The sequence below is a fragment of the Rhodnius prolixus genome, unplaced genomic scaffold, assembly GCF_049639745.1.
Source record: "Rhodnius prolixus isolate KJV_2025 unplaced genomic scaffold, Rpr scaffold_16, whole genome shotgun sequence".
NCBI classification, from domain to species: domain Eukaryota; kingdom Metazoa; phylum Arthropoda; class Insecta; order Hemiptera; family Reduviidae; genus Rhodnius; species Rhodnius prolixus.
In genome coordinates, this window is record NW_027411616.1 from 351,739 (window position 1) to 378,842 (window position 27,104).

General features: G+C 33.5%; 2 protein-coding genes across 7 annotated transcripts in view; one reads left to right on the forward strand and one right to left on the reverse strand.

Annotated features, from left to right (window-relative positions):
• Nucleotides 1-7,838, reverse strand: part of LOC141457460 (uncharacterized) — a 94,800-nt gene extending 86,962 nt beyond the window's left edge. For 3 of the 6 annotated variants that reach the window (XM_074134478.1, XM_074134477.1, XM_074134476.1), the window contains exons 1-9: nt 7,624-7,838; nt 6,533-6,586; nt 6,371-6,421; nt 5,279-5,323; nt 4,148-4,301; nt 3,095-3,289; nt 1,121-1,194; nt 855-1,036; nt 664-769 (exon numbers count right to left, since the gene is read on the reverse strand). In XM_074134478.1, the coding sequence (XP_073990579.1) occupies nt 664-769; nt 855-1,036; nt 1,121-1,194; nt 3,095-3,289; nt 4,148-4,301; nt 5,279-5,323; nt 6,371-6,421; nt 6,533-6,586; nt 7,624-7,639 (877 nt within the window). In that variant the 5' untranslated portion in view covers nt 7,640-7,838. Of the gene's footprint in view, nt 1-663; nt 770-854; nt 1,037-1,120; nt 1,195-3,094; nt 3,290-3,786; nt 4,302-5,278; nt 5,324-6,303; nt 6,422-6,532; nt 6,587-7,623 lie in introns of those variants that run through there. The other 3 variants (XM_074134481.1, XM_074134479.1, XM_074134480.1) reach the window with 3 other exon arrangements.
• A 1,157-nt stretch (nt 7,839-8,995) lies between these two features.
• Nucleotides 8,996-26,169, forward strand: UBL3 (ubiquitin like 3). Its single transcript, XM_074134487.1, has 4 exons — nt 8,996-9,531; nt 16,715-16,823; nt 19,486-19,650; nt 25,274-26,169. The coding sequence occupies exons 1-4, from the start codon at nt 9,502-9,504 to the stop codon at nt 25,333-25,335; spliced, it is 366 nt and encodes a 121-aa protein (XP_073990588.1). The 5' UTR covers nt 8,996-9,501; the 3' UTR covers nt 25,336-26,169.
• The last annotated feature ends 935 nt before the right edge of the window (nt 26,170-27,104 follow it).

Sequence of the window (27,104 nt, forward strand, 5' to 3'; positions counted from 1 at the left end):
CTGCAGTGCCCTAAATACAATGTAAATAATAAACAACTTTCCATCCCATTGACCGGTCCTAACTGTGAAAAAATAAGAATAATTTTATCCAGACAAAATATACAAGATTTCTATAAAATATATAACATATTTTCTGGCATACTCACTTTAAGAGACCAGCATGTGAATGAACAAATGGATGAGGTATGATGTGTAATTAATGACTGATACTGGTAATTATTACTATTATATACTCCACAATACAACAACAATAATTTGTTTTTCAAATAAGATAACGGAGTAATATTTGTAATATGTTATAGTTCATATCTGAATTATACTCGATTGTTAATATTTTTACTATTTTTCTATGTAATACATATATAAACACTACTCTTGTAACCAGCTGTAGCTGAATACAATAAATAAATATTGATTGATTGAAGTACAGAATAATATGGAACACCAACTTTGAGCTTTCTTCTACTTATTGACTTCTAGGACATTCTATTTACCCACAGAAGCACGTGATTTTTAACGGACGCACACTCTCACATACACATACCATTTACCTGATAAAATTATCATCCCAACTAGTTACGATAAGTCTTTCTGTTACTGCTTTAATATTATTGCAGGCCACATTGTGGAGAGCATTGAAGATGTGTGATTTGTGTTGACTACCTTGCCAGCTTGTGAAGACTAAGTCACCTCTCAGGGAACCTGCCACAAGTTCTCTATCATTAGAAACAGACGCTAGTGACGTTAAATCGGATTTGGACTCCCCATTCTGAAACAATTAGTTTTGATATACTGTTTAGGAGCATAAATATGTATATATGAAGTAATATTGTATAAAGGAAGTATTAAATTACTTGGTTAATTATGTTCAATTTTCTGGTATCAAACACTGTGACCACTCCAGCACCACTAGCAGTAGCTATGCGATTTCCATCTTTATTCACGATCATATCCGACAAGTAATCGTTTACTTCGTCTGAACTACGCCGCAAAAAGCCAGTTTCCTTGAAAGGTTTAATGTGTCTACTGTCCCATACTAAAATTTTATGATCACTTAACCTCACAACAAAAATATCCTAATTAATAATTATTAACTATTCAACATGTAAAAATAACTCACTCTTGACTTGTCCTTTATTGTCACCCGTGCAAAAGTACCAGTGGTTAATGCACTTGATATTTGTCAAATTCGAGCTACAACATTAAACATTAAAAAAAAAATACATATATAAACGCATACAACTTTCTCGCTTTCTGCCATTCTTAATTTTAATCAAACCTCCTCCAAAATCTTGCATAATTAATTCAGGCGAAAACATTTTTAAAAATAATAGTGACAGATCTACATTCAGTAAAGAAAATTGTTGATATCACTGCGAGAAAATCACAAGAACTGGACAAATGAACTGTATCATTTTGATATTCTGGCCTCTGAACTTCATTAACTTCAGGATTTTGACCACCAATTTGATTCTTATTAATATGATATAAGAAAATTTTCTTTTCATAGGAGCTCCTTAAGAGTTCACAATCCATTGATAGTGTTGTTCGTACGGACAGAATACTGTTCAGAGGACGACAGTTCCCAGAAAAAAGCTGCGGGCGCTAATGAACACAGATTTTGACGCGCCTAAAATTAAAAAAAGGATGTATATACATAACATTTAATGTTATAATATTACTTTTAAAAGAAGGCTAAATTTATCCTTCCACCAATCCAAAAATAAATTTTCCCGGGACAATGTTTCAAATAAAAGTGTATTTTATAATGGGTATTATACATTTAGTTTAAAAAAAAATCGCGTAAAACCAAAATATTATAAAAAGTTCATAGTGATGATACAAATACAGAGGCGCACAAAAAAAAAAAACACCGGACACCAATAGCTTCAGAAATTGAAGCACCTTATTTTAAAAAACAAAAACATGAATAAATTATTCATTTGATATTATCAAACTATTGCAAAACAGTTGCAAGAATATGGTGTTCAATTATGTAAAGCAGGGGAATCCCGCGGCCCGCATGTGGCTAGCCTTGACTAATTTTATGGACCGCGAGATTCGTTCCAATTTTACAAATGTTGTTTATTACCTCCAAATGGAACTTACTGACTTACAGTGTAATAAAGAACAGAAACACATTTTAGGAACATCAGAATCAACCATGTGAGCGCATTTGGATCGACCTACACTTGCGAACAGTTTTTTTTCGATAATAAAATTTTCAAAACAAAAAGTTACTTTCTACTCGTAACTTTATGAAAATATGTACAATTAGTACTAGTTTACCTTCTCAAAAGTGCAAAATTGCAGCTATTATAATATTATATAATATTAATATGCAATTTTTGAAGGAGGTATAAAGTGATAAAGTTTGGGATCGCAAGTAAATATTTTTGGAGAGTACTGAGTAATTTAAAAGTTCGATACAATAAGTTCTCAAGTCAGAAATAACGAATGTCTACGCAAAATTTCTGAAAGGAGAGAAGTTAGAGGAAGGATGGATACTACCTACCCAATAAAACTACGATCATTAATATTACCCAGAAGCCTAGAATAACACGCCCCATTGGCTTCATTTATACAGTGTAACTTTTACGCTTACTTATAAAAAACTTATTAGAATCGAAATGATTGCAGTAATGCCAGACGCAGCATATGATGCAGGGAAACCATAGCAACAGTTCAGTAGATATCAACATTCGAAATGAGACTCGATGCATCGATAATCATCTAAGGCGAGTCTAGTTTGGATATGGCTATTACAGAAGGAGTATGGTTGGGAGGGGTATATGCTAAGGAGGTTATGGCGAGGCCGTATACTCTACTGTTACCATTAATAAATAGATTTGCGTGGTATGTATTACAATACTCGTTCAGATCAACAAACGCGCGATACACGGGTCTCAATTTCACCCTGCTTAAGAGAAAGTCGTGTGATTGTTTCTAAGATTTATTTTTCTATAATATAAATATATAAGATTTTATTTTTTTATTTTAAATATTTATTTATACAATTATTTTTTAAGATTTATGTGTTTTGAAAAATTGTATTAAAGTATTTATTTTAATGGAAAAAACTTTCTGGACTTACTTCTCATCATCGTTGCAGAGATTTCCAAAATTATGCATTTGGCGAGAATTTACATCCACCATTACAACTTCATACTGGCCGCATATTGTATAAAGAGTATCCCCACTCTTGGAGAAATCAATGTCAACACAACTCTCTTCCTTGTAACACTCAACCTGTGCTATGCACTCAATGCCTGTCTGGTCAAACTTCACACTGAAATAAGACTTAGTATAGATACAATTAAATAAATAATTAAATTTAATTTATTTACTTTCTTGCAAGGATTCGCCAGAAAGTATGTTTGCAGAAATTCGAATCCTAGTATGAATGAAAGATAAAAATATTTAGTCTTAACTTGGTTAGTTCCTCGCAACCACATTAAATTTGTGCTTAAAAAAAGTGGCCGCCATTTTTTTCAGGTGAGCTGAACGATTAAACTATAAAATGTCCTCAACGGGCGGAGAAAGCACATATTTTACTATTAACATTTTTTCTAACAGATTAAAAGGTCTCGCGGAATGGAACTGGGAATCTCCCACTTACTAACCCACGCTTCATAACAATTACGCCAACACCCGCCTCTTATTTGGGTTTTAAATTTCTTAAACATATTTATTTAAAAACAGCTGATAATGTGTTTTATATTTACTTTTTGGCAAAAAATTTTAAAGTGGATTATATCATAGATCATGTAGGCATAACATACTGACCTTAAAAGATTGACAATTTATTAAAAAAAAATTTATCAGTCATCTGGCAAGCTTGCTTTCTTTAATTCTGATATGGGATTTTCAGCTATTTTCATAGATTGGTTCATCAGATTATTAGTGATAGTGCCAAGATAGGTGACAGCCAGATGACACAACAATCTAATAAACAATCTCTTAAAAAGAAAGAAAATCCATTACCGGGCAATAGCTTTGACGGATTAAAAAACATTGAAATATTTTACTTCATTGCAGATCCAATCATGTTTTCATTTCTCACATTACTGCTAGGTTAAAGGAAAAATAAAAAAAATGATATAACATATTTCAGCACTTCAATAAAAATGACAAAAATAAATCCTACAAGGTTAAATCGCCATTGATGGTTGCGACGCAAGCGATATTATCCTTTGGTGAACAACGTAGAGATGTTGGGGTGTGGCTGAGATCAATGCTTACAGAGGAAAATCTACTTTTAGAATTGACCAACTGCTGTTCTATCTTTTCATCAATATTATCTAAAACAAAGAAAAGACGAAATTTAATTTCTAACACAAATATATTTATGAAAATGAATAGCCTAACTTAAATTTCGAAAAATTAGATTAGAAAAATACCAGTCAACCGGTAGTGAAATTGTGCAAGGTAGCTTTTTTGAGATTTCTGTAATTTTGTGGGCAGTAGCAAAAAGGTTTCATTTAAGTTAGACGTCAGCTGATTTGAAACTTTTCCCTTAGGGATTACTGATCAACATAAGGGGTGCTGAGGGAGCTGAGACGTCTCTTCAACAGTATTTTACTATGGTGACCATGCAAATACTGACATCAATATGTCTTTAATTTTTTTAATTTAATTAAAAGGTTCAAGCAAATTTATTAATTTAATCTGTTAGGGAATACGGGTTCACAACAGATTTGTTTTCGAAGGTGCTTTAGGCTTTCCTATAAACGCCATAAAAAGGCCTAAAACTTTCATTTGTAACTTATTTCTACCAAACAATATTGTTTTTAGATGCATCTCTTACGCTCAAGAACATTGCTTCATTATGAACTGTTGTATACCTAAGCTAATCATAATCAATATTATTTAAAAATTCAAATTTGTCTGTATCGAGGGAACACTGACCGGAACCAAAGTACTCTAATGTAGACGCTCTTTAAATAATAATAAAAAAAAATAGAAGTTTTAATAAAACTTGTACATTAGGATCTTAATAAATTGCAGTAAGAAAAATATTGTACATAACGTTTTTTGTTTACAGCCCCAGGACAAACGACATAACAAAAACTCATTATTTTTAATAAATGTTTTAATCCTTATTAAAACAAATTAACTGCAATATAGTTTTTGATAAACGCGCAAGTTATAAAAAAAAAAATTGAAACATTTTCGAGAAAATAATTGTGAAATATATATATAAAAAATAAACAAAAAAAAAGAAATGCTTATTACAAGCTGGTCAAAAATATCGCTAAAATGCTATGTTTAAATATACCTGAACCGTCCGCATGATCTGATTCATCTTCTGATCCATCTCCTTCTGTTAAAATAAAAGATTGAAAATAATAATAATCTTCCAATATATTTAAGGTATAAAATGAATTTTAAAAACAAGGCAATTTTTGATTATATTGCAGTAACGCAATTGACCCTAAACCCTATCCACATGTTTGATGTTTGCAAATACGACAAATTAATCTTCAGATTCTGTGTAGAGTGTTTCAACTTACAATGTGTCCCATTCAAACAGTCTGCCAAGTAGAGATTTTTCTAGAAAATCAACCATGTTGCCTTACGACATATTAATAATTTTACTAGTTCCGGAAAAACAATGTAAAGCGTTAAAATCAGAGCTTTCTTTAGAGAAATCAAATTGAAAGATAAGCTTGATCAGCCCTGAGCAGAATGGTTTATATTATGAAACAGTGACAAACTATTGTCACTTTGTTGTTTGTGCAATGTTAGCTTTCAGTTGTTGGAGTGATAAAACGATCTTAGAAAGAAACGTTCAGAATTTCCTTCATGTGATGTTGATGAGACTTTAAGAAAAGCAGTCTAATCAAATCAAATCGTAAGTAGTGGTGCACTACAAATGAAGGTAGGGGCTAAAGATACCTTAGTCATCAGAATGCTAAGGGAAGAAATCGATATTGTGCGTTTCTTAGAACTGTGAAGAAATAATTCATCATAAATTAGTTTTCAATATCATGAATTCTGACCTTTAATATTTTAACTATTTAAAAATAATTTCATGCAGACTAAAGAAAAAATAAAACGCTAAATGGCCCTCAATTTTTAACACCATTCAAGGTAGTCCAGACCTATTCCATTATTTTCCACAAATACTCTTTCTTCGGGGAGGAAAATTTAATAACTTCACTGAAGTTGAATCTGCAATGCAGAAATTTTTTATTCCAAAACCAAGAAATGGCATGAGTAAGGTATCCTACACCTAACTGTTCAAGCTTAAAACAATCATAATGGGGTAAATTTTAAATATAAATAAAAAAATGATTCTACATTGAAAAAAGTTCATTTTTTTTATACTCCACACATTAGGTTTTGTACAACAATAGTGGACTGATACCCAAGCTAGAATCCAGGTTATCTTCTTCTGCCTCCTCCTCTTCACTATCATCTGGAGAAATAAATTTTTTATTTTTATTTTGCTTGCATTTCTAACTAACACATAGATACAAGCATAAAAATCTTAAGCGTAGCAGAACAACACTTCGTGAATGAAACTTACCTACGCTTGAATCAAATTCCTCTTCGTCTTCACCTTCACCGCAGTCACTGTTTACTGCGCATAGTAAAATATTAAGTAGCTTTTATGTCTATTAAAATACTAAGGGAAGACAGTGAATCGAAGCATAGATATAACATACAGAGCTGGCTGTAGCATTCAAGAGACATTGAACAAAATACATTCATACACAATACAAGAAGACTAGAAATAATACTAATGGAGTAGCAATCTGGTTTTCAACCAAACTAAGTATTTAGAAAAAAATAGGTTTATAACTTTAATTCTTAAATCTAAAATAAAGTTCTACTCACATATCCAACAGCATCACCCCCTTTTACTGCAGATGAGATTTATGGATGGCCCTTTCTCCAAGTTAGAACTAGTTCAAGTACTTAATGCAGGTAATAATAACATAATCCCGGGAAGTTATAGAATTCGGTGTGAATTTTTTAAAGTAGCCCAAATGATCTATTATGTCCGCTTATAAAGGGTGTACACGGAGGAGAGGTCGAAACTTCTGGAGGTAATTCAGCAGCTCAAATGCAACAAAAAATATTCTATTCACTACGGCCTGATTCTCAATAGTGACCAAGATATTTGCATTTTTAACTTTTCCTTGTTATTCACGTTTTTCACCATAAAAACGCCCGTAACTTTTCTAACCTTTATCCTAAAACAAATCTGCTTATTCCAAACGAAAGAGCATTAAATTTCCTATAAATTTGCTCAATTTAGAGCCTCAAAACGTTTCTTATATCTAAATACTGCTCTAGAATATTCACATCGGCCAGAACTGTGTGCGGAAAACCATGCCCAAAGGGAAGCAATTAAGTTAATTAACAGCTCAAGTTTACTTCGGAAACACAGGAAAGAACATATACTGTTCGGAGCTGACACAACCGGATCAGAGATCGGCCCCCACGTCAATAAGTCTTATTGAGTACCACATAGCGCACAGCGATATGATATTGAATTATGAACTCAATAAGTAACATTAACAATAACCCTGTTCTATCACAAGCTTCACAATTAAATTTCACTAGCATCCACAAAACCTCGCTGCTAGTTTTAGTTTCAGTAGCTTTACTTACTTTCATAATTTTCCATTACTGCTGCTACTTTAGGTGCTTGAACAACTGTGGATTTGAGAAAAAGGAATTTTATTTCACTATCAGAAAACTAGGCAAATAAAACTGTTAAATTCAGTAACTATACTAAGTAAAACTGCTAGCCTTTTTTTTTAATATAGTACATATGTATGTAAGCGTGATTCATATATTGTGAGAAGGTTATATAACCAAATTCATAAGTCTAATTAGGAAGGTTGAAATAATCGATTAATTTCTAATGAGAACATTTCTTTTCATGACAATCCTTATACTTCCTATTCACTTCCTCTTAACGCCATAAAAAGGAATTTTCCTTCTGAATTTGGTCTGAAATATATTAATCATTTTTAAGCCTCCCCCCTAGAAGCAGAAAATGTTTTTATCGAAAGATGTGGGTTTGTGTTTTGTAAGATGTAAGTACGACTAAAAAATAAACGGCAGCAAACCCAAACCTCGTATTATTAAACCGGTTAAAATTAAAAAATAAATTTGAAACATTCGGCACTTAATACATTTTCATAAAACATAAAACAATAGTAAAGAAACATACTTGCTACACGAGCAAAAAAAAAAAAATCTTGGATAAGTGAGGAAAAGGTTTATAACTTTTTCTAATTTTTTTGGTTGAATAATTAATCAAAATAAATTGCTGGATCATATTCAAAAATTGGATAGTGAGCCTCCCAAGAGATCGATGTTCTGTAAGTTGGAGGGCTTAAGAAATATTGGACGACCAAAGACAAGATAGTTGGAGAGGTTTTTACTGGAGGTCAGGGCTCGATACAAGGTGTACAGCCGAAGTTTGCGTATGTGTCTAGTGGATAATTAATCCATTATACCGATCTATACCGACTAAACTAAGGTTTAGAGAGAGAGTGATATGGGGCGAAAAGGGGGTGATAAGGTGTGTTATTGACTACTAAGTCAATAGCACTGTTTCGAGTAGAAAGTTGATATAGATATTCTCTTGAGGGATCTTTGAGGGAATACAAAAATAGAAATAGTCCGGAAGGCTACTTTTAGGTTGCCCTTATCGTCTTTTTTTGGAATTGGTCAAGTTTGGTGAATATGATCACCATTAGGTTATGCCATTGGGTGCAGTGTAAATAATAACGCAAATAATCGGCATAATTGATTTCAATTGAATGGGAAGGGGCATAATTTGTGTTATCTCAGACTAGTACATCATCTATAAATGATAACTCACTAATTTAATTTTGAATTTAAAAACAAATGAAAATAAGACTGAGAAAGAAACTAATAAAGAATAGTAGGGATTGTAATTTTTGAATGTTATCCAACTTGAATGTCGGAAAGTATATGTTAGGAAGGGCGCAGGCGCAGCTGCTACTGTGTTGTCACCTCCCGCATCCTTTTGACACAATTTTGACTGGCGAAGTGTAGGTGGTATTAGTAATACCGATCCCGCCGCCATCTTTATTCGTGTTTTAGTTCTATATATATATTTTTTGGTAACTTATAATATGTTTTAAAAGTTGTTTAATTTTAAGCAACCGAAGGTTCATCAAGGATGCTTCAGTCATTGTAAACATTTTTGATAACTGGAAGAAAACCAGTTTGTTTTCTATTGGATTAATTAATGGAGTGAATTAGGGGTAAAGACAAGATATTTTCAGTGTGACGCCCTTAATTGAATTTATAATAATGGGGATGTGACGTTTTTATTTTACTTTAAAAAATAAGTGTATTATTTTCTTTTGTGGCCAAATTAAGTTAAAACAGTGTTTTTTAGTGGCAACGAATTTGTTGAAAATTGTTTACAGCACTGTGTGGATGCAGTACTAACTTCAAGGAAAGCGCACCTCGTCGAGTTAAGTTTTTAGCCAAGAGACCAGCAAGATGGTCTGCAGGCCTATACCTAGTGACAAGGTAACTACAAATTTTTTTAAAGTACTTTTTAATAGAAATTTTATTTATTTTTACGGAAAAATAGAGATAAACCAGTTGCTTGTAAATGCTTAACTTTTTCTAACGAATTAGAATATAGTTAATTTTTATTTGTTAAGTGATTATCGGAGCAGTTCTTTTTTAACAGTTGGCTGAAATATTTATTCTACATTTTCACAAAAAATAATTATAAGTAAATTTTTATTTTTATTTTAGGAAAACCAAAATTTGTTTGAAACATATTATAGAATGTAGCAAAATGAAGGAAGTCTCATAGCTTGTCTTATTTGGAAAATTTTATCACCTACTTTTGAAATTTTGATTTCAGTTCAGTTTTAAAGTTTAGAAATATTCAATATTTTGGGACATACATAAAAGAAGAGGAAACTAAATATTTCAGAAATTTCATAATTGATCCGTAATAGCTTAAATAATAATAAAATTTGTGTTTGAGAGATGCCCAAATTGATGTTTAAATTGTGTAATGAATTTCATTGTGGAACATTATTTAATATTGATAGCACATCCAGGAAATTACTTTTAAATTGTAATTCGCCTTGCCTTTTCTGTTAGTTTGCAGAAAGTCTCAAGATTTGTTTGAATTCTCTCAAACAATTTTCATATTCTGGTTGGGATTTGCTTTTTATCCTTATACAGTGACTCCCACTAATATTGGGACAGTACGTACATACAGAAGTACAAAATTGACGAAAATTAAAAGTGGCACCCATTTATTCAAATTTTTATAAATTCATTTCATTTTATAATTACTATTAATTAAATAAAAACTATTTAAATAAGTACATAAAAATGTTTTGGTAGATTAAAAAAAATATATATAATAATAAGTGCAAATTCTACCTCTCATAAATATTGGGACACTATTATAATTTATAGTTTGTCCAAGGTTTTGCCCGAATATTTATACAATTTGTAAATATATACCTTAAGCATATATTCAATATGAAATTAATAATTAAATTAGTTTATATAAATCAAGCCACGTATAACATGTCGCGCAAAAATACAAATACAACGATTGAACAAAGAAAAATTGTAATTTCTTTGCACAAAGACAATAAAAAGTGTTAGAGAGACGGAAAAACTGATCGGACCTAAAACATCTACTGTGTGGAACATCATTCAGCGTTACCAAAAAGAAAAAGAATTGTTTCAATCCCACAAAAAGGCCGTCCTCGACTGCTCTCTGAGAGAGAGCAGCAGAGAGCAGCGTTATATTTTAAAAGAATTAGAAAAGATCACCGACTTAGTGCTCCAAAACTTCAATGTGAAATTTTTGACATGTTCAGAGAGCAAAAATGGAGCAGAAACTGTTCGGAGAGTGCTAAGAAAACTCGACTATCATGGTAGAGTAGCCTGGAAGAATCCTTTTGTCAGTAAGATAAATCGTGCTAAGAGAGTGAAATTTGCCGAAAAATATTTTAATGAAAATAGTGAATTTTGGAATGATATACTCTAGCGATGAATCAAAATTTAATATTTTTTAGCCAGATGGAAGGGATATGGTCTGGAGGAAAGCGAATGCTGAACTCGAAAAGAAGAATTTACAGCCAACTTTAAAGGGTTTTAAAGCTGCACCACCGGGTGGAGGTGGGTCAGTTATGGTTTGGGGCTAGATGTCCGCATCAGGATCTGGAGAATTAATGTTTGTTGATGGAGTGATGGACAAAATGGTTTATAGTAATATATTAAAAAATAATTTGAAAAAAAATGCCCAAAAATTGGGTATTTTAGGGTCTTTTAAATTCTACCAAGAGAACGACCCCAAACCTACGGCTTGGGTGATACGCCAGTGACTGTTATATAATTGCCCAAAAGTATTCCAAACCTCTCCGCAGTCTCCAGGTCTTAATCCCATTGAAGATTTATGGCAATATTTAGCTAGTGCTTTAAGTAAACGAGTAATATCTAACAAAAATGAATTAAAACGATGTTTCCTGGAAGAATGGGAAAAAAACACCACCTGAATTAACCAAAAACTTGTTTCACCTATGCCTGATCGTTTGAGGGCTATTGTAAGTCAAAAAGCAATTATTAAATTATTACCAACCAAATATTAAATAGTAGGAGATTTTAAATATTGAACATTTAAACTCTAGCACTTCTGGTGTCCCAATATTTTTGAGAGCCTTATTTTACACTTTTTCAAAAAGTGCTACCTAACAGTTTGGAATTTCATCGATTTATACTTATATATAATTTCTACAGATGTTGCTAATGTAATTTAAAAAAAAAAAATCCCAAACTTTTGTATGTTGTTTTCATTTTCCTTTTAAATCATTTGTAATAGGTGTCCCAATATTAATGGGAGTCACTGTAGGTGACTTTAAATAGTTGATTTATAGAAAAACTGCATGTAAAAAACCTCAGTCCTGTTTTGCTCCTAAATCCTATTTTGCGTTCTCTGGTGGCTGAACTGAGTATTGAGACTTCTTAGAAAGGGATCTTCTACGATGTTTAGAGGTTTACTATGCCTCTTCGTGTAACTTCATTCGTCTTTGTCAAGTAACCAAGCCCTAAGCTAATCAAAGTTTCTCTCCCACGTTCCTCCCAAGTGTGGTTTAGGTGTGTGTGGGTGTGAGTGGTGCCTCAGTTTGTCTGAAGCCAAAGGGATTCAAGTGTTGCGTCAGTGTTTTTTTTTTTTTTTTGGAATTCTCCTTAGGGACCTCAAGATCCCTAAAGAAATTACTTGTCTGCTTCGACCTATGGGAGTAACTCGGGTTTTAAGCCTGGATATAGCTTGAATTCTGATAAACTATCCAAAAAAAGGTACTGTCGCACAATCTTCTTTTTTCCTAGTTCTTAATGGCAGGTTTCAGCCTCTACAAACCATGTTCAAATAGGTGCCGTCTCATAGTAGAAAATAAAATTTTGTATTGAAATCATTTGTTAGTCCGGCATAAGTAACGGAAACGATGTTTACTTAGAGTAAGAAATTCTCCACCCCTTACACAATAATAATAATCCAGAAGAAAGAAAGAATATTTTCGATTTCAGTCATTACTTTTTATTTTTGCCAAGCTTTCGACCTAAGGGACTTAATTATAGTATTCTTTTACATTGTTAAGGTTGGTGGGTCTTCCATCCTGTCTGCTTATGTACATAATTGTCTATAACATAAGCCCTGAAGATGACCTGAAGAAAGGTCGAAAGCTTGGAAAAATAAAAAATAATGACTGAAATTGACAATATTCTTTCTACCCTCTGGGTACATCGCCAAAAACGGTAAACAATCTCTACAATAATAATAATAATGCTGATTTACAAAAAAAAAAAAATCACAGAAATTAAATAAATAAAAAGTATTTACTTCTTAGAAGCGCCCGTCAGCCAGAGGTAGACGTTTGAAAGACTTACACAAAATAAATCGTAATATCATTTTTTATTTTAGTTACAAAAATTAATAAAAATCTGGAAACTAATTGAAAACAAAAAATAATTCAAGAAATTGAATTTAAAAATTAGATAAAGAAACATGTTCAAGTACATCAAAATAAATTAGGAATATAAAAAAATAAAATAAGGCGTAGGTTGATTTAGTAGTTATGAGTGTGGCTATGTAAGTGGGAGATTCCCAGTTCGAATCCTGCGTGTAGCTCTTTTTATTTGTTTATATTGCATAAAAATTTGCGTTTATATAAAAATGTTTACAGTAAAGTATGGGCTTCCGTCCCCGACCACGATTCCTAATTGGTAGTTGTACGTTAAGCCTCGCATGGAAAAGTGGGCAATTACTTTTTTACTAGAAAAAATTATATTATAAAAAGTATTAAATAAAAAAAAAGTAGAAATTCGTATCTTTTTTAAAAAAATTCAACACCTGCTCTATTGGTACCGATAAAGTCAAGCTAGGCGTTCAAAATGAATAAGACCTTTACAATCTTCACCCCATATACAAATAAAGTATTAGTTTTTTGAAATCTTTTCGTGCTCCGCTGATTATATTCTTTGAGTTACAACTTGCTACTTTACGCTCCTATCATTTAACTGGAAAAAGTGCATTCTAACCAGTTGTTTCAAAATTTTAAGAATTCACAGACTTGACTTTGGCGACCAATTCTTCTTTCCTTTGTGTGGTGTGAGCTAGAGTTTATCTGTACATTCGTTAAAGCCAAGCAGTTGCAAGTATCTCCGCAAAAGATATGTATATTGTGCCGTTGTTAGGGGTGTTAGAGAAGGTGGTTGGTATCGTTAGGCTGGGATACCCGCAGGGATGCCATGATCCCTTATCACTTAAAAAGTGACTAATCACTTTCCCCTACGAGAAACTTTAAAGTCTTAGTCTGCTCTCTTAAATTTGATGGTAGCTTTCTGAAGTGCTTCGAATCACCAATTTGCAGCCATATTTTGCTATTACTTTCTTTGCCATACTCATTTTTTCCTGTCAGGCCCCTCCTCTTACTGAACTAGCCTCACTAAGCCAAAATTGAGGCATTCACTGGATCTTTAAATCTAAAGAAACGGTTAGTCCTTGTAATAAATAAAGGACCAATGATTCTTCATAAGTTATTCTTTGATAAATGCTCTGAATAATAACTTTATTCATATAAAAAAAAACTTTTATTTTCAATAGAATTAATAAATTTGCTAATGAGTTTATCACATTACAATAGAAATATATCCTATTTTTGAAGCACCCTATAAATTCCATTAAAATTTCAAAATTTCTATTAATGCTCTAAAATGTATACATATCTACCAGACGGGTTCGCCCAAGAATCAAGGGGAAATGTGGGAATCATGGTTATATTCTCTAATCATTTTCCGCAAGTCCATCTTTATGGGATTTTAGAAGGATTTGCAGCTTTTTTAATCTCTATATTTCGCCTGCTTTGAACGGATTCCAAACATTGGCGTCTTATTCAAGTTTAGATCTGACTAGGCATTTTTGTTATTTCCCAGATGTAAACATTACAAATTTATCAAACCTGTTCGTTGGCCTAATATCGTCCATATCAATTTCCAAGTATTTATGGTTTCTTCTTAAACATATAAATTAATAGGTTTAAAACCCTCTTGTATTTTGAATGAAAATTCAGTTTCAAAATTTTGAGAAGATCGCCCAATTTGTCATCAGGAGTATGAGAAATGAACAAAAATTATTCACGACATATAAATAGTCCGACAATTAGATTGACTTTCCTGACGTATTAAAGTTTTACTTTAAAATCTACTGGCTTGTTGAGAGTGACATTTAATTTCTCAGAAGTTAATGGACTTCATTCATCACGTGAGGAGTGACCAAGCGAGGTAGCGGAGTCATAGACGTTCGTACTGGATTACTGTGTAAGCGAGAGTGAGTGTATGGTTTAAGCAAAGGAGAGCTAAAATTTAAATGCGGTCTATAAACCCAAATATTGCACGAAGTCACCTCTTGGCCTTGTGTATTGTGTGAGTGCAAGGATATTATCAACAATAAACTATAGTTCAAAATGTACAAATAGCATAACATATAAACAACAGGATTCCCAAAACTAGAAATAGCTGAAAATGGACTTGTTTTTCTTTATCAAATATAGTACGTTAACGTCCATTTTGATATAAGTTATTGATAATTATTGTATTTTTACATTTTTTTTGGAGGTCACATATTTATGTGAGATTACTTTTTCAGATAAAGTGTGTTTAAACAAAAACCTTTATTGTCTAACCTACGCTTCTGGCACAAATGTTTATTCGTATCATTTTTGCCTATTTTTTAAAATTATTAAAAAAAAAACAAGTTGGGTTTCAGTATTGACAGTACGTACTTCACGAGTCTGATAACTAAATAAGGAAAATAAAATAATTTCGTCTCAACAGCTTTTTTTAAAAATTAAAGTTGCGTCATTATCAGAGTTGTTGTTGCCATTGGCCATTTTCAATGCAATGCCGGCTTCGAGACGGTACTCTCTCGTTACAGACATTAGTACGATTAGTATCTAAAGTGAAACTCATTCTTCCCTCTTTATAGCAGATTGAATCCTGACGCAAAAATGAATTGCAACAATTAGACTTTAATTCGAGATAAGTTATTCATGGTATTTTTCAGAAATCTTTGCCTAAAATCTTTATTTTGATTTTATTTAAATTAAGTCCTGGATGTTAATGTCGTTGAGACGGTCACGGCCTTACAACTCAAAGAAATGGCTACATCTCCTAAGATAGCACTAAGGTATGATCCCTTTCAGAGCCAAGCACTTACTAATCAGGGTTCTAAAGCCATTCCTTGTGAGTAAGGACGTGTGTTTCTGCATTCTGGTTTACGAATATTTGGACAGCTGTACCAGGGTATCTCTCTCAATAGTATCTAAAGTTGAAACTCATTTTTCCCAGACCGACATGTGCTTCCCGAATTAGGCAGAGGCCCTGCGCTTCTGTTACTCTTTTGTTTTCGATCTACAGGAGGAAGCTCAGTTTTGAAACACCCTTGGGATCTGACTAGAGATAAAAATTCCCCATCATAATTATCCATTTACCGCAAGGACTTTTCACTATTTCACCATGTCCTCAAAAATTTATTCAACGATTTACTTCTAACCCCTAGTGAATAATTGCATACTTATTATTGTAATTCTGTTGGTATACTACTTTTGTTTGAAATATTTTCAAGGATATTTAGTTTAAAATCTCTTCTATGAGAGAGGTGGTAATGATAAGGTAAGGCTTTTTTTCAAAAGTACCATTTCAGAATTATAATAGTTTTATCTCTCATTGTTCTTAAATATTATTTATAAGAGTTACATATACTGCTAAAATTCCGCGTTGGAAGAAAATAACTAAGTTGCAAGTAACATCTACAGAAAAGGGAAGGGATTAGCTCAGTGATTCACTGGATTTGCACACGGAAATCTTAGGTTCGAACTTAGCTGCTGGTCCTTACGTTTTTTCTTCCTAGGGGCTTCTTTCCGCTCACTGTCTTGTGATAGACGGTGTCTTCTGTAACGAGCCCTAGTGACCTCAGTTGTTAACATGCACTAAAGACAAAAAGGATACTTAGTGGTATATTTCACTCACTTTATTAAGGTCTCAGTAGATGTGGTTAGCTCAAGAATAGGAACTTCGTTTTTAATTCAATATATCAAAACGTCCATTGAAGGTTCAAAAGTTCCGCATAATTAGAGATATGTTTCAATTATATACTTTTATTTTATTTTTGTTTCAGATAAACCTTCGTCTAATATTAGTAAGCGGTAAAACTGAAGAATTTCTTTTCAGTGCGACTGAATCTGCCGGAGAAATTGCACAACATGTATTTGACAACTGGCCAGAAGGTAACCAAAATCATTTCATTCAAATAAACATTTTAGTTCTAACATTGTCGGCTACTGATTGCAGTTCCTGTTATTTCGAAAATATTGACTGGTTCGCTTTACCTTTTTGGTTCCGGATCATATCTATGGCTATAAGTATCGGACTCCAGATGCTCCTAAATTTAAAAGACAAAGTTAACTTGTTCACCTAGTAATTTCTATTCATCTTTAAATTCTATTCTATGGGCTTGCATTCAAGCCTCACTGAAGTAGGCGGCTTCATTATGCTCTCTGCCTTGATTGGGGGGGCCTCAGGCCAAGTTGTTAAAGCGGACTAACTGCCGATCCAGGAAGGCTCAAGTGAGCCTTCTACAGGTTCCGAACCATTCGGCAGTGTGCTGGTATCAGCATTTTAAGGCCAAGGGTTTGCAGCAAGTTGGAACACCTAGTGAAGAAGCATAACTGCATAAAGGAAAATTAAAATCATCTATGGAAAAATGCCTCATTTCATACAAACATTAAGCGCTATGGTGAAGTTACTTTTTTGCTTGTTGTTACTGTATGTAGTAAATTTTCCTGCATAGTTCAAGCTTAAGATATTAAATGGAAAATGAGAATTAGTTATTATTAAACAGATGTTTTAATATAACTTCCGTTCTCCGACACTCATTCAATATGTGAAAAGAAAAGAGAAGAAAAAAGGTTGCAAAGGCTTGCATTACAGAGCGTCATTTTAAAAAATACTTCTTACCCCCATATTTCTGCCAGGAAATTGGAAAATGTTATTTAGATGTGTTCATTATTCAGGGGTAGTTTTATTGTATAACAATTCATGAACACTACACCACAGCCTATTCAGATAAAATGACCACACCAAGATACTGATCAACAATTGTGCTAAGTAGGACGGGAAATCTTAAAGACCGACAGTGTAGTTAGTCAATATATTTTAGTTCCGCTCAGTGGCAAATATTGTGAGATTTACTTCATGTGACTACAATTTTAGATATAATAGTTTGAGTAACTCGTATCCTTATCGAATTGAAGAAAAAGAGTAAAAACTAACCAAGAAAACAATTTTTTAAATTATTTTTGGTTTAATTTCGTTGACACCAATTTAATTTAGTTGCTGTAACTTAAGCTTACTGTTATTTCGAAATTTAAAGTTCAATATAAAAAAAATAAAAAAGTGTTGCCTTCTTTGTCAGGCGGGCTTTACGTCCAACTACCAAATTAAATGACGTGCTCGGAGGCGACTAGCTAACAAACAAAAAACAGTTTTCATCTTAACTATTAAATTAAATCCAAGGGCAAGACCGAGTGCGTAACCAAGTACTACATTGCTTCTTAGCTTTTCGGGCCGCGCCTCAAACCGCTCGGCTATCTGGCGCCTTATAGTATAATGGTTACTTTTTAAAAAATGTATGTTTTATTTTTGCAATATATTGAGGTAAGTTAAAAAAATGACCGTTTCAAGGGTTAAAATGAATTTTTTCTTACATTAAATTTCCTCGTAACTTTCGAAGTACAGTCAATAATGTTCTATGGTTAGTTGCCATCTAGAAGCCAGCTGTTCGATTCCCTGCTGGTACCACTCTTTGGGTTTCGACTGGAAAAAGTCTTCTACTCCAGTTTTTACTTCCTCTAATGTCTTAAATGTTTTCCCCTTAAGAAAGTGAGCCATTGCTCGGAAAAGATAAAAGTCCGATGGCGCAAGATCAGGGTTATAGGGTAAGTGCAGTAGAAGTTCGATGGCATCCATTTTAGGAAGTTTTTGCTTCGTGTGTCGGGAAGTATACGGCTGGGCGTTTTCCTGCTGCAGCAATACATTCTTCCTATTCACCAAAGCCGGGAATCGCCTCTCCAAAACTTCGTGCATTCGATGCAGCTGTTCCGAATAAAGCTCAGAATCGTCAGAACGTCCTTTCGGAACAAACTCATAGTGGATTTCACCTTCAAAATTCCAAAAAACCGACAGCATTGTCTTCTTTTCAAATTGACATCGCCTTGCGACCGGTAGAGCAGGCTGGCCTCGGTCTATCCACAGTCCTGAGGAGTTAGCAAGGTGAGCTCATGTGGAACTTCTCTACTTGCTCTCTTCACTTCACCTAATTTGTGTAAGTGGCAATTCACTTCACTGTGATAAACTAAGTTCAGAGGATAGCTGCCGTGTACATTTTGTAGGATCATCTTCAATAGCGTGTCGTAGAGCCTCGCTGTCTACAACAGAAGGTCGCCCTGAGCCTATCTGCCTTTCCAAGCTTGTATCGCCACTTTCAAATTTGGCGAACCACCTTCTTACAGTCCGCTAATTCAGGTTAGATTTCTCTTCAACTTCCCGTATCAAACGTGGTTTCGGCAGCTGTAAATTTTCTTTTCCAGTAATGTCGCGAAATTACTTGAATTTCATACCTCAACGTCATTTTGATTGAAACATGCTAAACAAGTACTGAGCCTAACAGAGAGACATTATGTTTACAAAATGATTCAATATAGTATTAGGATTAAAAAGATACCAACAACATTGGCCAGAGTGAGAAAGAAAGGTGAATAAACGTCGGCTAGTTAAAAACGGTCATCCATTGGTTTTATTTCACCCATTGGGGTTTAATTTATTGAAATTAAATAAAGATTTATCTTTTTACGTAAAAAATGAATGATTAGATAAATGTTACAATTGCAGATTGGGCTGAGGAAGCAGTGGCCAAGGCTGAAATTCTTAGGCTGATTTATCAAGGTCGTTTCCTACACAGTAATGTAACTTTAGGAGCACTAGGGCTCCCGTTTGGACGGACAACTGTTATGCACCTTGTACCGAGGGAAAATTTGCCAGAGCCAAACTCACAAGGTATGATTCCTCACAAGTCTTATCACATTCAAACACAATTTCTTTTACAAAATTATGTGCATCGCCTCAGTTTTTTTTACTATTGCATCCTTCCCACTATAACTACCTTTTAACAGTGTTTCAGAAATTTTGTAAGAGGTAGTGATAATATAAATTATTCTTGTATTTAAAAAAAAAAATATTTTTTCAAATTTCCCTCTGCTGTCTAAAAAGCTGTATTTACATACATATCTGTATCTAGATCCCCTACCACTGATCATCTACCTCAGACTATCGCCTGTAATACCACTTGTCAGATGGATTTTTTTGAGAGAAGTTATAAAATATCTAATTTGCAGGCGATCTGTTGAGGTGCTAGTTTATGGGTGCAATCTTTCATCTTTCCTCTAATTTGGTGATTATCGCGTACAGTGTTGCATTATAGTCGCCCTGATTTTTTGACCTTTCTAAGTTGCTTATCACTTCTATAGCATTTTTGAAACCTACACTGGGTAGTTAGCTAAATCAAATGCGTCTTCCTATTTTATTTCAAAAAAGCTTCAGCATTGTAATTTTATTTTAATTAAAAGTAGTAAAAATAAGTTATACTATACTATTATTACTAAGTTGTAAAACTAAGTTACTATTGTAACAAAGAGAAAGTCATGGTTTTCTAAGCTATGGTGAGGATGAGTGCGTACATCCGTTGAAATGAATAGAACACCATACACGAAGAACGTTGCAATGAACATTGAAAGGTTGTATTTATTATTATTATTAATTATTAAGCGCATATTAAGAATTCCAATGAACATCACTGCTTTGTCTTGTATTGTTCGAAAATTGTCTTTGTGGGTTGTTGATGTTTTTTGTAGCAAATAATGTGTTTGATGAGTTATGTAGGTAGAAATGTTATTAATTGCTTGAGAGTGATGGTACATACGGTACATGTACTCTAAATTCAAAACTGGCACGAACAATCTAAACATATACACCAACTTACTACAAAATACTTAATAACCTTTGACTGTTGGCAACACTGAACTCTCTACAACCAACACATAAAACCGATCACACTGAGTACATAAGCAGGCTGGACAGAAAATACGCCAAATTATAATAATGTAAAGTACAGTACAACCTCGATTAACAGGCCCTCGGTTAACCGGGATTCGGATTAACCGGGATCATGTTGAGTCATCATAAGAACACCTGGATCGGCGCCGAAACAAAAGTTAATTTTCGGTGGCGACAGGAAAATTTTTTGTCTTCCGATGTAACATAATTGTAGGCGTGCCAGCAACTCTTTTATACCTGAATTTCTTGAAGGGTCATTATGTATGTATGTATGTAAAAACATAAGTCATCTCTTGCTGAATTGATTGAATCTTTTCACGATAAGGACCTACCAACCAGTGACAAAGTTGTGCTTTTTAAATTGCGTACACTCATCAGAGAGTGGTCGTTTAAAAAAAAAAAAATGAAAAATTTTTAAAAAAGAAAGAAAAGAGAAAAAAATTAAACAAAAAAATTAAAAAAAATAAAAATACGTATGTAAAAAATAAAAACAAGGATTGCCGTCTAAGATAGGAGTTGATCTCTGGGACGAAACGGCTTTTTAATTTACATATTTTCACATGGGCATCTTACTGATCAGTCTTACCTATGCACCCGTATAATACATACATTCTTATGTACATATGTAGATTCATAGGTACAAATGTACTATGTAATACTGTGTATTCAGTTTAACCGGGATTTCAGTTTTCCAGGGTGGGTATAGCCGGAGGTCAGCCGGTTAATCGAGGTTGTACTGTATTATATTGTCAAAGGTGAATAATTTTTGTAAACTACATTACTACAAATTCATTATGATATAATTATTATTAAGGTAAGTGGGGGGAAGATGCCACACTTAACACTTATTTCCGTTTTGTAGGAAACTGGGTTATCGAAAAAAAACACCAAATGTATCAACACCCAGGTTGTTTTTTAATCTTAAAATCTTTAATTAGTATATTAGATTAATTGCAAAATCATTAAAAATGCATTTGAATGAAATTTGTCAAAACTGGCATCTTCCCTCATCATGTGGGGAAGATGCCAGTTGATGCGGGGAAAGATGCAACAATATCTTAAGATATAAATTGAGAAAGAAAAAATTACAAATTTAATGTTAGGTAAACAGCAAAATATTCTCATTAAACACTGAGGGGAAGGAACACCGAACAAAAGACATTTTTTGCAATGCAAATTGTCTTTGCTGCAAATTTCATGTAGCCATCTCTTGCATGTTATGCATTGAAGCCAATCGCATTTTGGGCCCTTCCTATCATAAAAATATCCTTTACACTCAATAAAAAAATCATCGTCCTCCTCTTCAATGTCACTCTCACCACTGGTCATTGCCAAATTATCGGGAGCGGAGGATGCTGAAGATGAACTGTCCTTCCCTTTCTGCAGTACTTTTCCCCCTTTTTTTGTCGGCAGAGCAGCCTTTCTTCTCAATGCCTCCCGTTTCTCCACCGTCGTAAGGACTTAAGCAGTTTGTTTCTTTCTTCGAGTTTGCTTGTGTTTCTGAAATCTGGGAATAGGACTAATTTCTTCAAAAGAAGTGATGGCACCGCTGCTGGTTGTTGAAGCTATTGCCAGAGGTGCGTTAACTTCTTGTGTGGCATTCAAATTTTCTTTCATATTGTCGGAAATGGTATAAGCATGTTCTGGAATTTTTTGCGGATCGTATAGATAAATTCCTCATGCAGAAAATCCCACGCTGCCATTTCCAACAGTGGCTGCCCTATTCCACGCGGCGCTCAGCAAAGACCCAAATTGAAGTCTGGTGATTCTGCGTCCCGGGTTAGAATGGATCCAGTTGTTAAGGGCCTGCTGCCAAAAAGTTTTGTCTTTGATTTCTATTCCCTATAACATGATATTAGTTAGTTTTTCCTTTTTATTTAATAGTTTTTAATGCTGGGTCAATATGACCCGAGGTGACGGCTTATGGCACTTCACATAAGGTGACGGCTCAAGGGTTAATAATATTAATGTATTATACAAAAACTATATTTCGTGTGTCAGTAATTGTTTTATATTATAAAATATATCATTATAATGTAATAATGAATGAGAATCAATATGAAATTGAAACACTTCAATAGGTGGCATCTTACCCCAAGCACTGGAGGAAGACGCCACATAGGTTTATTTTTGTACTAAGGCTTCAGTCATGTTGTTTCAAGCTAATATTCACTAAGATGTACACGACACAAATATCACGGAATTATTACGTTTAATCTAGTCAATCCGTCACCAAACCTTAAGTATCGACAACGAAATATTATGTGTCCTCACCAAGTTCATAGTGTTGAATTTTCAGTTTAATGAAGATTAAACTAGATATAAATAAAAATATTCACATGCACGGTATTCACAGTTGTTTACTACACACTTTAATGTAGGAATTGCTGTCATCCAGTTGTAGATATGCAAAATCTGACGATACTTGCATCTTCCCCCAACTGGCATCTTCCCTCCACTTACCTTATACGAGGGTCGTTTGAAAAGTCCGTGCAAAAATAAAAACTACTTAATTTTTTGGGGTAAACCTTTTTTATTTTTCAACATAGTCTCCTTTTAGGCTTATACACTTCGTCCAACGCTGCTCTAGTTTGTTGATCCCTTCCGAATAATAGGATTTGTCCAAGTCTGAAAAATAGCCATTCGTTTCTGCAATCTCCTCCTCGTTTGAATAAAATCTTTTTCCCGCCAGCCATTTCTTCATATTGGGGAACAAATAGTAGTCCGAGGGAGCCAAGTCTGGAGAATAGGGGGGATGTGAAACGAGTTGGAACCCTATTTCCATTAATTTTGCGACCACAACTGCTGAGGTGTGAGCTGGTGCGTTGTCGTGATGGAAAAGGACGTTTTTGTGGGCCAATCGTGGGCGTTTTTCTTGCAGCTCGGTTTTCAAACGGTCCAATAACGATGAGTAATATGCACCTGTAATAGTTTTACCCTTTTCCAAATAGTCGATGAGGATTATTCCTTGCGAATCCCAAAAGACAGTCGCCATAATCTTTCCGGCCGAAGGAACGGTCTTCGCCTTTTTTGGCGCAGATTCCCCATTGGTATCCCATTGTTTAGATTGTTCTTTGGTCTCAGGAGTGTAGTCATGTATCCATGTTTCATCCACAGTGACGAAACGACGCTTAAAGTCCTGCGGATTCTTCTGGAACAGCTGCAAACCGTCCTTGCAACACTTCACACGATTTCGTTTTTTGTCAATCGTGAGCAATCGCGGCACCCATCTTGCGGATAGCTTTGTCATGTCCAAATGTTGATGCAAAATATTATGTACCCGTTCATTCGAGATGCCCACAGCACTAGCAATCTCACGCACCTTCACTCTTCTGTCATCCATCACCATATCATGGATTTTATCAATGATTTCTGGAGTATTAACCTCAACAGGGCGTCCAGAACGTTCAGCGTCACTTGTGCCCATATGGCCACTCCGAAAATTTTGAAACCACTTATAAACTGTTCTAATCGAAGGTGCAGAGTCACCATAATGTTTATCAAGCTTCTCTTTAGTCTCCTGAGGCGTTTTGCCTTTCATAAAGTAGTGTTTGATCAACACACGAAATTCTTTTTCGTCCATTTTTTGAAAATCACTCGACTTCCTCGATTCAAACGAATGCCAAACACAAAGAAATAGACCGATCTGGCTGAAACTTGGTGTGTGTTCTTCCAAGAGATGCTACTAACTAAACATAACCTCGATACGCGCCAGTAGTGCTATCTCTCTGACTTTGCACGGACTTTTCAAACGACCCTCGTATTATAATAATACACTGTAAAGTATGTTCCACAGCCTTGAAGATGACCTTACCTAGATCGAAAGCTCGGCAAAAAAAAAAAAAAAATATGACTGAAATTGGCGCTATTCTTTTCTTCCTTTCACGCCTTGAATAACATTGATCAGACGGGCGTTAGTTTGGGTCCTTTACTTAAGTCGTCTTGCATAGTTTTCTTTCTTTAATTTCTTCAGAAATTATTATTTGAGTTAAATTTCAGATATTTTTTATTTTACTATTTTATGAACAAGTAGCAATGGAATAAAAAAGTTATGAATTGTTTTGCTGTGACTGAAGAGGATAAAGTGAGAAACAAAAATTCTGCTGCAATACACAAACAGCCTTCAATTGTCTACATTATGGTCTCGGTTTACTGCAAAGTAGTGAGAAGTTGATTTGATTTATGTTTGAAATTAAATTATTTTTGTACGATTGATTGAATGAGTGCAGTGCAGTTTCTTAACTTGAATTATTATTTCAAATTTGTTTAATTTAAATACAATTCTATCCGAACTGTATTTATGTTTATAATATTTATATGTCCTACATACTAATTCCTAAAATAATAAATCAAAAAACATTAAGTGCTCCTCTTAATTATTTGGTGTTGGGTGTACAAAAAGGACAGAATGCCATACTAGCGGTGTGATGTTACCATGCGTGTACGTCCTGACAAACGAGGACGTACTAGTTGCGCTCGTCTGTGCTCTAGCCTAAGAGGAAGTTGTTGAAGTATTCCAAACAGCATGCCAAGTATATTGTTAGACATAACAATTTTTTTTTTCCAGACCAAAGGCAGAAGAGCAAGGGCGCTGGCAGTAGTTGCTGTTCCACATGCAGTATCCTCTAGATGTCCATTTGAAAAAAAATAGTATATAGCTACACCATGTCAAGTCACTTGTTTTATTTACAAAATAAAAAGTTTTTTGAAAATGCAAAATGTTCAAGAATATACAATAAGTTCATTATTTGTTACCATATTATTCAATTTATATGTACTTTTAAAAAATCTTATAGAAGAGAGAGATCATGAAATGTGTAATTTGAAAAAATTAAAATAATGAAAATTAACGACTTGGCAAATAATATAAAACAAATGATTAAAATGGGAATCATAAAAGAAGTCCCTAAGACTTGAACTTTTGTACTGTTGTGATATTTGGAATAGAATAACGATTTTTTAAATATTTAAAAAAATAAATAAAAAACGGCATTAGAAATGCGACTGTCTTTTTATGTGCTGTATTTATATGTTACGAAGTTATAATTTTTCTGTGCGTTATAGTACGGTATAAATTAAATAAGAATAAATAAAAAAAGTGTTTTTATATATATATATATATATATATATATATATATATATATATATATATATATATCAAGTTTATCTAAAAAGTAAAAAATTAAATATATTATTTATCAAGCTGTTTTAATAAAATAATGATTAAATAAAAAATCTATTATTAAGATTTTTTTAAACAATGAACTACTATTTTAAAATGTGCTATAATGATTTATGAAATGTTTACTGAGAGAGTTGGCTGAGAACACAATGATTACAGACGGGTAGTTTTTTGTTAGTGTTTTTTTTCTTCTTTTTATTTATTTTCTCATCTTGCTTTTGTAAATGTACATTTTCTTGTAAAAATAATGATAATAATAAATTTTCCTTTTTATTTTTTAATTCTGTTATAGTTCTGGTAATTCCCTTCTTAATTTAATTGTGCTGATGCTGAAATGATTAAATACTGTGACCCCTCTCTCTCTCTCACACACAAACAGAATTCAATGTAAATTATTAAAAATGGGCTGTTATACTCTAAAATGTTTTTAGCTCTAACCAAACATGACATTGTCTTATTTTGACAGGGTGTTTCATAATGATTTATATGAAGTTTCGGTAGGCATTATTAGTGACAGACATTGGTGAACTAATAAAAAGAGCAAAATGGAAGATAAATCATGCAGAAAGATTATTCTTCACGTTCTTGTAGATCTGGGACGATTTAAGTGGATTTCGTCGTAGATCCAGTTGATATTATTAAGTATATTTTATCATCAATTGTGTAAGTGTGTGGTAAAAGCTGGTACCTGGTTGAAGAGGAAGTTTATCTTTCCTTAACCATGGGAGTGTAAGTTTTCACTTCTCTCAACAGTATATACACGTTCATAGAGGAGGATAGAAGTACAAAATCTTACGGATCTGCCAAGTTTTGTTCGGATATATTATTCTAGGCGTTTCGTCAGCTTTAAGACAGCTATGAAATTGGTATACGTGATTTACGTAAATAAGAATACTCTATTTAAATAGGCGTATATTGTCAGCAATATGAACCAACGTTGAAAGTTTAGTCGGATCAATTGAGACTCTTCAAATAAGTATGGAGGTTCAATTCTAGTACAATAATTTCTGGGGCAAAGTATTTAGTTATAGGTCCGTTATTTAGTTATTAGATCCGTTAAATAAACAAGAAAAAAAAGATAAAAATGGCTATAGCTTAAGAGTAGAAGTATTTTCTGTGTACCTTGAGTAGAATTTCACAGTGAAAACGTTCTAAAGTCCCGCACATCCGTTAGAAGTCCCATCCCTCATTTAAGGAATGAATTCAAGTCGTGCGT